The 10693-nt window shown below is 44.8% G+C and overlaps 2 protein-coding genes across 2 annotated transcripts in view; one reads left to right on the forward strand and one right to left on the reverse strand.

The window, feature by feature from the left end:
• Positions 1–343: 343 nt before the first annotated feature.
• On the reverse strand, positions 344–5988 carry LOC102891228 (carbonyl reductase [NADPH] 1). The gene is made up of 3 exons (XM_006916754.3): positions 5530–5988; positions 4902–5009; positions 344–1018 (listed from the first exon to the last, which is right to left on the reverse strand). The coding sequence occupies exons 1-3, from the start codon at positions 5816–5818 to the stop codon at positions 582–584; spliced, it is 834 nt and encodes a 277-aa protein (XP_006916816.1). The 5' UTR covers positions 5819–5988; the 3' UTR covers positions 344–581.
• Positions 5989–10565: 4577 nt separating this feature from the next.
• SETD4 (SET domain containing 4) overlaps positions 10566–10693 on the forward strand; it is a 37001-nt gene continuing 36873 nt past the window's right edge. The window contains exon 1 of the mRNA XM_025050203.1: positions 10566–10618. The gene's annotated coding sequence lies outside the window, so the exon portion shown is untranslated. The remainder of the gene's footprint in view (positions 10619–10693) is intronic.

Raw genomic sequence — 10693 nt, forward strand, 5'->3', positions numbered from 1 at the left:
ATGGGTTCATTAGTAGACTAGACACAGACGAGGAAAGAATCGCTGAGCTTGAGATTATCTCGATAGAAACCTACAACACTGAAAAGCAGAGAGAAAAAAAAAAAAGACTGAAATGAAAACACGCTAGAATATCCAAGAATGGTGGAGCAACGTTAATGTAAAATACACAGAATGGTAATACCAGAAGGAAAAGAAAAGAAATATTTGAAACAATAAAGGCTGAAAATTTCCCCAAATGAATGTCAGACACCAAAGTACAGATCCTGGAAGCTCCAGAACACCAAGCAGGATGCCCAAAACTATACCTACACATCTTTTCAATCTACAGAAAACAAAAGGACCATTTATTCCTCTATTGATTTTAATTCGTTATTATCAGCACTAACACATGTGTTCTCCCTATAGAATATCACAGAGAACTGCATAAACATCACAAATTACAAAAGGCTTCATAGAATTGGTAGACAATTCAAAGTGAATCCTTGGTAGGGATAGTTTTGACTGTGTTAAACACACTTTGGATCAAATCAGGACGGGTACAACATGGAAACTATGGATGGAGCTCTATGGGTTGAGCTCACTCACCACTGTTCAACTTTTTTCTCCTTAACAAACTGCCCATGAGGCTCTGTAGCATCCGAGGGCAAAAGGGCCAAGTACACGGGGGTTTCTGCGCCTTCCTCCGGGCTTTTGGGGGCTCTGGATCCCGCCATGTCAGTTCTCACCCACCCTGGACAGCAGGCATTCAGGAGGATCTTGTCCCCTTTCCTCTGCGTGCTCAGGTTCCTGGCCTGGATTCTGGACAGGACCGTGACACCGATTTTCGTCACTCCGTAGGCGTTAGTAGGCCAGCCCGCCTCCTGGTGCACACCGTTCTTCGCATCTTCCACGAACTTGTTCATGAGCCCCACCAGCTCCTCCTCACTGATGGTCTCGCTTCTAAACTGCTGCTGCAGCTCTGGGCTGCAGCTCCTGAGAGCAGTGAGGCTTACGCTGCTGGACACATTCACCACTCTGCCTAAAACACAACAGAAATGGTTACTCAGAAAGGCGCACACAAGAATGACAACAGCCGAATTTGCTGGATTCTGGACTAGGAAATTTCCATCTGAGAAACAATTACTGGTTTGCTGGGAGCATTAATGAAAACTGCCTCTTGGGTGAAGGACATGAAACAAGCCTGAAACCTGTCAGACGGGTAATTATGTCTCAGATGATGTCAGAAAAATGTTTGAATAGGGAGGGAGGGACCCAGAAGTTTCATAAGAGAATGAAAATGGTTCATACAGGAACATGGTAAGGGGGTTGAAAGGAGGTTCTCATTGCATTCAGGAGTAGGCAGCTTCTTTGTCCCAAGGCCATTTTTGACAACTTACACCTGAGGATCTTATAGTCAGGTGTGTAGTGCTCTATGAACAACTGTCTATTGATCAATAAAGATCAATAAAGCTGGCTGGTGTGTGCACAGCAGTTCCAACGTAAATACAGAGCATCTGGTTTGGAAGGCTGCCACCTTGATTGAAGAAGATAATAAACAACCCAGTTCGGTGGGCTGAATTGCCTGTTTTCTCTGTATTTGGGTTTTTATCAACTTGGGAGCAATGACTAAGGGATGCCCACACAAGGCATGGCCCTCTGGAAGTCATGTGGGAGTTTAGGGAGCAAGTTATCAGAGGACATGTTAAAGTCCATCAGAAGAACCACTGCAGGACTGGAACCAGCAAGTGGATACGCTGGTGTGCTTGTCTGAAGCGGCCATCTGGGTCCCTGAGATAAGTGGAAATGGGGAGCTGCAGAGATGCAGAGGTGGGACAACTGCTGACACATGACTCTTCTGCCCCCTGGGGCACAAAATACCAAGGCCCTTTCTATTTGCCAGGACGAGAGACAAAGACTGCAGATGGTTATGGGAGACGCCCCGAGGGGGAGGCCCTGCCCAAAGCTGGCCAGCTGGGTTGAAGGCGGTAGCCCCGGAGATGACACAGTCTCTGGACCACGTGGTGCACACCCCGAGGTCAATGCCACTGTTCAAGTAGTACAGCGAGACTGCATCAGAAGACACCGAAGTGGACTGACGAGCTCCATTTCTGCGGACCGAACCACACGCCTTCATCCTGAGTAGTGGTTCGATGGAGAGCAGAACAGGCAATCGAAACACTGGTCGTCTCGAATATGAGATAAAGGTGTGAAGGGCTGACTCACACGCGTTCACGAGCACGTGCTCACACTCATCATGAGGGGTCCGAGGGAGATTCTCCACTGGGTAGATTCTTCTGCTTCTTGGGGGATCGGGGAAAGAGGGGCTCAGGAGGATGCTGCGGTGACTGCACAGTTCTTCCCCACATCACCTCAACTTTCTTTTTTCACACCTGATACAGTGGTTCCCAGGACCAGGGCTGCAACCGTGGATATGGGAAGCAGCTATAATCCCTAAGCAGGAAGCCATAACTATAGTTTTACACCTTTAAGTCAGAATTCCTAAGGGCCTGTGGAGTAGACTGTACCTTCATCCCGTCTGGCCAGACTGGAGTGGCAGCGAATGCAGCCATGCTGCTGCCTTGAGCTAGCCCACCAGTTCTGGACCTAAGCAACCCTGTCCTGTAGGGATGGGAGGGGGCTGAAGGGAAGGCACTCGTTAGACTAGAATCCCTGGCAGCAATCAGGATCAGCACAATGGCTGAACTTGATGTCCCTCCGAAAGATGAAAAAGTATGGGGAGAAGCACGAATGGCAGCTCAGGGTAAAAGAATAAATAAATGAGTTATGCAACAAGAGAAATCCAATATTACATTGGTGCTTCCCGAGGCTCAGAGCAAGAGATGGCATCGTCTCTGAGCTAGACGACACCAGATGCTTGAAAAGGTAAAGCCACGTGTCACCATCAGCACTCCTGCCTGCTTTTGGGACCTGACAAAATCGGGTGGAGCCTTCGAACCCAAGTGGCATGGTTCTGGGAGATACTGCCGTATGAAATGGTTATGAACTGAACTGACTGTTAATGACTCGGTGGGACTCCAGGAATATGCCACCATCTCGATTTTTATCATTCAGTTTCCATGAACAACTGTACTGTGATATGACTTCACACTAGCCTTGTTGGTAATATTCAATTACCAGATGCGAATGAGTTACATGTTGCTACTGACATTGACAATCAAATGTATTGGAAGATTGAGTCAAAGCCTCCTCAGGATGTAATACTGATGGAAAATGACCAGCCTGATGAAGAATTGGATTTAGCTAGCCATCGGCTAATTTCTGTATTATTAAATTAATGCAATAAGGAAGCCATTGGACTGTAGTGGCTCTAATATCATGGTGTCTACGTAAGCAAAACAAAATCTAAGCCTGTAAATGCCTCAAGGTTACAAAACTGAAACCTAAGGACCACCAATCCCAAACAGCCAACGAGGCCTGAAGCTGTAACCAATCAATAATTTCCTTACTTTGCTTCTGCCTTTTCTCTTTAATAGTCTCTTCCCAAGCACCTGCTGGTGAAGCATTCCTAATCACTTCCAGCTTGGCACTTCCCGATTCAAATGGATTTTTTTCTCAAATAAACTCATAATTTTTGAATATGCCTCATTTTATTTCTTAAGAATTAAATCGTTCTGCACAAATAGTTCTATGCTCAATAAAGTATAAACAGCAGTTGATCGAAGGGAGAATCAAATTAGTACCAAGACAGGAAAATTTATGTAGCGGCTTTATAGGATGAATTATGTTTCTTTAAATCTATCCTTACCCCCACACTGGCTCCCCCAACTATTAGGTATATTTCTGGTACTTTAGCTGTATCTGCTACATAAATTCTATACTAAGTTTATATGCGAATGATCCTTTTGCTGGAAGAAAGCCTTGGCAAAGGTCCAAGGGACAGCCTATAAAAGCAAAAGATTAAGCTTGGCCAAAGGAAGGTTTGGCCTTTTGCCCAGGGATGCTGGGAGTTAATTTTTAAACCTTTGGAATGTCCTGTCTAATAAGACTATTCTTATTTACTGGGGTGGGTAGGGACGGGCTACATAATCTAAGTCGACAATGTGATTATGGTGAGGCTATCTGGTATCAGCTGGACCTCTAGAGGGTCAGCCAAGAGGACAATGAGCCATGACTGTGTGAGCAACCCCCAACAAAAACACCAAACATCATGGCTTAGGTGAGCTTCCCTGGTTGGCGGTACACACATGGTGGCTGGAGGACATGGCGTCTGTCTGCAGGACGCCATTGGGAGAGGACAACAGCAGACTCCATGCCTGGTCTTTCCCGGACCTTGTCCTATGAGACATTTCCCACTGTTGATTTGAATCAGTCTCCATTTCCTGTAATACGCTGTAACTTTGAGTAGAATGGCTTTGCTGAGTTTGAAGTCCTTCTAGTGATTACTGAACCTGAGGGTGGTTTTGAGGACCTCCCGAACTTGTAAAGACCAGATACGTACGGTTGGTTTAGCATCTACAAACCAATTAATTTAATACACTGTATCAGTAGCACATGATCAGAAACAGAAAAAGATTTTAGGGGTGCCTCATTACTTGGTGGTAATGAAGGCTCCACTAGCCTGAGTGAGACCATTCAGAGAGGAACAGATAGGAGGGAGGGTCAGGCACGGAACCATCAGGGAACTCCAACAGGTGAGGGAAAGGAGCAATTACTGGTCTCTCTGAGGAGACTTCTGAACGAAGGATAAGAGCCAGTTGTGCAAAGACTAGCAGGTCGGAGAGCACCGATGACCGCTGGAAGAGTGTGCAGAGTCCTTAGGCTGAAGGGCAGGCACTTGGCCCAGACGCCACAAGGCCAGTGTAGCTGAGCAGGGAGAGGTAGCAGGGGCCTGAAGGTGTGACCAGAAGCAGGCAGGGACAGATGGTGCCAGAAACACTACAGCGTGGGCTCCTTAGACTCACCTTGGGGTTTCATGAGAGGCAGTAGTTCCGTGGAGACATCTCGGGTACCAAAAAAGTTTGTTTTCATTGTCACTTCTGCTTGTATATGAAACGGTGTGGGATCCTTTACTTTTGGGGGAGAAGGAGAGTTAAGAGTTAATAAATAGTGGTCACTTGTGGTAAAATTCCATAGAATGATACAAAAAATAGCACATGTGAAATCTGGTGAATTTTGTGTAAAAGTGGCTCTAGTTAACAGTATTGTTCCAATGACAATTTCCTCTTTTGATGTGCTATAATGTAAGATGGTATCACTGGGGGAGGCTGGGTGAAGGAGGTGCAGTGCGACTGCCGTGAACCAGTCTGAGCAATTTTCTTACTTAAAAATCCATTCAGAATTAACCTAATTGCCCTGAAGTCCAAACCGAGAGAAACTGTGACCACCTGTTAAAGAATCCCAGAAGTCCGTTTGGGTGAAAAGCAACTCAATTTCTCCTGTACTTTGACTTCTCCTAACTTCCGTAGGGAGGCATCCAGCATCCCAGAAGCGAGGAGCCCCACTGCGGTGAATCCCCGACAGAAACAGCCCACCCTGGCTGGAGGTGTTCCAGACTACTCCTCCCCTGCGACCACCCAACCGACCCCTTACACTTGAAGGCGATGCCGGCGTTGTTGACCAGCACGTCCAGGCCCCCGTACTCCTTGCGCAGAAAGTCGCGCAGGGCGCGGATGCTCTGCAGGTCGTCGATGTCCAGCTGGTGGAAGCGCGGGCTCAGGCCCTCGGCCTGCAGCTGCTGCACGGCTGCCTGGCCCCGCGCCGCGTCCCGCGCTGTGAGCACCACGTCCCCGGAGAACTGCCGGCACAGGTCGCGCACAATGGCAAGGCCGATGCCCTTGTTGGCGCCGGTCACCAGCGCAACGCGGCTGCCGGACGACATGACTGCGTGGCAGACGCGCGGGGTACTTGCAAGGAGAGCGGAGGGGTAGGTGGACGCCAAACGACACGGCACACACGAGAGCTTGCGCGAGGCTCGGACGCGAGTAGCTGCGCGCGGCTGGGGCGCACACAGTTAGCTCAGGGAGGAGGCGCGCCCGCGGCCGTGTTGCGGAGTGCGCAGGCGCAGTCCCCGCTCGTTGGGGCTTGGCTTTCTCGGGTCATTGAGAATGCAAAGAAGGGCGCCGCGGCAGGGTTGGTAAACAGGCCAGCCGAAGACTAAGGCTCTTGGCTCCTGGCGGCTGTCCGCTGGTCAGCAGAGAATCATTTTGATTAGTCCTGCGAATCCATTTCTTCACTTTAAAATGGGGATAAGATGCATCCTGACAAGCGAATTTCAGTGTGAGAAAGGACAGCAAAGCGCCATGACTATACTTAATCTGAACGCTTATGCTTGGTTCTCCAGGGTTTTTCCTCGTATTCCCCTAATCAAGCATTCACAGTTGCGCTCGAAGAAATGAGGCTTTTGTAAAGATCCCCCGCCGCCTCCCCGGTGTTTTAAAAAAATGTAGTTCGAATTGAAGTCTTTGGAACTGGCGTTGTGGAACATGGCAAGGCATCAAGTGTGTGTCGATTTGCCCCTTAAGTGTGTGAAAGCAAAGCTGCTGTCTTATCCTTGGCTGGTTTTCACATAATAGTGGGAAATATTTACTAAATCATCACAGGGTCACCTCCCTGGGTACTTGCTAGGTCAGGAAGTTACCTGTAACCAGGTCCTCCATAGTACAGGTGCAAAGGGGCTTTGCAGTCTTTTCTCACACTCAAAATAACCTTTCAGGATGTATCTTATCCCCATTTTAAAGTGAGGAAATGGATTCACGGAAAGTTCATCAATTAGTTCAGTGAGTGGAAATGAATTTTCTTCCTTAAACTAGTACTTAAAACAGAGGAATAGGTTACTATAAAGTCATTTCATTTCTGTGTTGTTTCTTATGGCAGATGCTGGCCACAAGTGGCCATTTAAATATCAACTTAATGAAAATAACATGATTTAAAATTCAGTTCTTTAGTTGCGCTAGCCACATTATCAGTGCTCAGTAGTCATGTGTGTTAGTGGCCACTGTATTGGATAGTGCAGATATACGATATTTTCATCAAGGGAGACAGCTCAATTGAAAAGCATGTTTTAGGTGGAATCCAATCATTTTGCAATTTCAAGGTGAGTTTCTGATCAGTTGCAAAAAAAAAAAAAAAACCCAACAAAAACCCAAAACTGACAATCAGAGAAGACCTTTGCTTTTTTTGGCTAAAGCTTTTATTGAGATACTTGTAGATTCATTAGGTAGTAAGAAATAGTAGAGATTCCTTATACTTCACCCAGTTTTTCTTAATGGTGACATTTTGCAAAACTATAGTACAATATCACAATCAGGATATTGACAATCCATCCACCAATCATATTCAGATTTCTTCAGTTTTACTTGTACTGTGTGTGTGTATTTGTATATCCACCACTATAGTCAAGATATAAAACATTTCCATCAGCATGAGTATCTTTCCTGCTGCTCTTTTGTAACCAGACATGTCTCTCTTGCCCTCCCCCTCCCCATAACCCGATCTCCTAGCAACCACTAATCCGTTCATTTCTAAAAATTTTACTGTTTCAAAATATGACATAGATGGAGTCTTCTAGTATGTAACCTTTTAGGATTTTTTTTCTTCCATTGAGAATAATTTAAGAACCTTGTTTTGGATGTTCTCTCTTATCCAAGTATATGCTTCATCTGTCACTTGCTGGCCTATCTCCACACTGCTATCTACTTCTATAGCTGGACAGCCTGTGTGAGGAGAAAGCGGGATGCATTAAATTCACTAGCAGGGCCACTGGGTGATAGTGCAAGGTGCTGGGGGAACTCTGGGCATGGGGAGGGGCCTGCTGTTTCAAAAGGCAAATTCTAAGATGGCCATGAATCATGATTCTCAACCTAATTTCTCATTTTGGTACTGGTATCAACACAAGAATTGATAGGTCAGTGGGATAGGATGTTCCAGACAATACAGGTATAAAAGATCATGTAGCAATAAGAATTTAGCACATGAGATAAGTGGCATTGACAATAAATGGGGGAAAGAAGGAACTATTCCAAAAATGGTACTGGGAAAAGGGAGTAATGATTGGAAAGAAAAAAGAGAGATATAATGTATGCCAGTTAATTTCTAAAGAGAGAAAAAAGTGCTTTCTCACTTTTTAAATGTACGGTTTTATAGATAAAACCATAAAATGAGTATAAAAATATAAGTAAAATTTATATTTTTTAGTATGGCAAAACGACGTTGTAAGCGTAGGAACAGGGAAGGCTCGTGAAGGAAAGGACTGACAGATTTGACTATGGGAAGCTTTTTGAAAATTTGTTTTGAAAAGCATGCTAATTTAAAGCCAGTGAATTAAATTCTACTTAGATGATTCTGTATTTTTTTCCTCTGTCAAATTTGGGGGTTGAGCCTGGTGAGACAAGGGCGAGGGGGTTGAAGGGTGATTTGCAAAAAAAAAAAAACAAAAAAACAAAAAAAAAAAACCAGAGTAGAGGTGGAGGGCCCAGATCTCTGTTATTACTGCTAATGGCTAACTTGGAAGGTCCTCCTTAAGTTGGGAGAGTCAAGTCTGAGATCATCCTGGCTGCTGTATGGAGAAAGAATTTTATCACATCTATTAACTTGTGGAATAAACTCACATCTTTACTACCCACTGGTTTGAAGCAGTTATTTGTCTAAAGTATAGTTTCATGGGGTCTTTAAAATAAAAGATGTTGGAAAACAATATTGTTAAATTATGTTATTAGGCTCTCAGGGTCTTCCCTTGCCCACGATTATTTACTCTTACAGAAATCGACTTGACAGCTGGCTTTTCTTCTTATACTTTATGCTTGCTTAGGGTGTTCAATAAGTCTTCCTTTAGGGGGGGTAGAGCACAGACTTTGAGTCGGGGAATCAAATTGTGGTTGAGCTGCCTAGTAGATAGGTAACGTCAAACAATTTACTTAATTCTGTCAGAGATAAAGCCAAATGCTAAAGTGGTAAGAATAGATTTTAATCAGTAATATACTATTGCAATAGGGATAAAGGTCCAACACAAACTGAACTCAACTTGGATTTATACAGAGGTGACTAGGCATTTTACAGAGTAGGGAGGGGAAACAGAGGTGCTTGAGTAGAGTCAGGACAGTGAAAAATTCCCAAGGGCTAGTCAGCGTAAATGCTGATTAGACCAGCTCTACTGGCTACACAGAGACTAAGGGACAGAGGCCCTATCCTTTCTGATGATTACATTTCAAAGGAGATACATAATATCTCAAATGCACAAGAGGAAGGATTCTCAAATTGTATAATTTGAGAATTATACAATTCTCAAATTTACTTCTTAGTAAAAAGTAAATATTTACTTTTTAGTAAATGACCCAAGAAAGGGTAGTAAAGGGCCTGTCATCAAGTGTAGGCTAGGACAAACAGTAAATTCTGTTGGCAGCCTTGAACTCCTTAAGGAGGGCTAAGGTCATTCTAGGAATGTGGCCTTGAGCTGTTAGAAACTATGTTAGTGTTTAAGTCTTTTAATGTGTGGAGTGGAGGAAATCATTTGTGCTGAATCTGTAGATTGTATAGGTGAGGGGGTTGAGCCCTCACTGAGACAAAGGCTCCAAAGAGCCAGGCTAGAGTTTGATCAAGGAGAGAAGCTATGTCAATTCCTATCTAGAAAATAGGAGTATACATTACCTCCTTCCTCATAAAAGGAAAACACTTGTTTCATCTGCCCCTTTCCTTCCCGTCTTGAATGTATTTGTGTGAGAATGTGATGACTGGAACTGCAGCAATCATGAGACCAAAAAGAAACAAAAAGCTGAATAGCCAACTCCCTAACGATGGTATTGTGGAAAATTAGTTTTGAGCTTTGATGACATGACTGAATTATGGGTCCAAATCTGAAACCATCTATTTCCAGCGCCTCTTTTCCTCTCCCAGCTTAATTTTAGAATAGATTTTAGGATATTTGCATATGTCGTTCAGAGATTTCAGGTATATCCCTCATCAAACTTCCCGATTATTAGCATCTTACTATGATGCTACATTTGTCACAATCAAGAAACTAACATTGGAACAGTAGTAGTAACTAAGCTCCACCCTTGATTTGGATGTTACTAGTTTTCCCCTAATATCCCTTTCCTATTCCAGGATTCCCTTCAGAGTATCCCATTACATTAACTGTCATGTCGTGTTAGTTTCCTCTGGTTTATGAGATTCTGAGTTTGTTTTTTATGACCTTTGACAGATTTTAGGAGTACTGATCAGGTGTTTTGGGGTTTGATGTTTCTCCCAAGAGAGAACTGGGGTTCTGGGGAGGAATACCACATGGGTGAAGTACCCTTCCTATGTCCCAGGCATGCTATCAACATAACTCATCACTGATGATGTTAACTCTCCTCACCTGGCCAAGGCAGTGCTGGCCAGGTTTCTCCACTTTAAAGTTACTGTCCCCACTTTCCACACTGAACTGTACTTTGGAAGCAAGTCACTAAGCAAAGCTCATAATCAAGGTGGGGCAGAAATTGAGCTCAATCTTACGCAGGATGGAGTGTTTACTTAAAAGATATGCAATTCTGCAAGGTCGAACATGCAACGGGCCAGAGAGGGTGTAGTGGGGCGGGGAGACTAGAGCAAAGGGAAGGAGGAAGGGGTGGGGAAGAGAAGAAAGAGGAGTGGGGTGGGTGGAGACTGGCTGCCGGGGCTTGCAGGTTCTAGAGGTGAAGCGGAGGTCGGTGAACCAAAGGGCAGGTTGGGTGCCTGCCCTCAGGGTCCCGCCTAGGACGGGCACCCTAGGAAATTCCTC

Source organism: Pteropus alecto, unplaced genomic scaffold (genome assembly GCF_000325575.1).
Source record: "Pteropus alecto unplaced genomic scaffold, ASM32557v1 scaffold97, whole genome shotgun sequence".
Classification (NCBI taxonomy): domain Eukaryota; kingdom Metazoa; phylum Chordata; class Mammalia; order Chiroptera; family Pteropodidae; genus Pteropus; species Pteropus alecto.

Coding starts and splice junctions, on each gene's coding strand:
- LOC102891228 (XM_006916754.3), bottom strand. CDS start 5,818: ATGTCGTCCGGCAGCCGCGTTGCGCTGGTGACCGGCGCCAACAAGGGC. Junction 5,010..5,529: donor CGCCGGCATCGCCTTCAAGT/GTAAGGGGTCGG, acceptor CTCCCCCAAAAG/TAAAGGATCCCACACCGTTT. Junction 1,019..4,901: donor GCCTCTCATGAAACCCCAAG/GTGAGTCTAAGG, acceptor GTTGTGTTTTAG/GCAGAGTGGTGAATGTGTCC.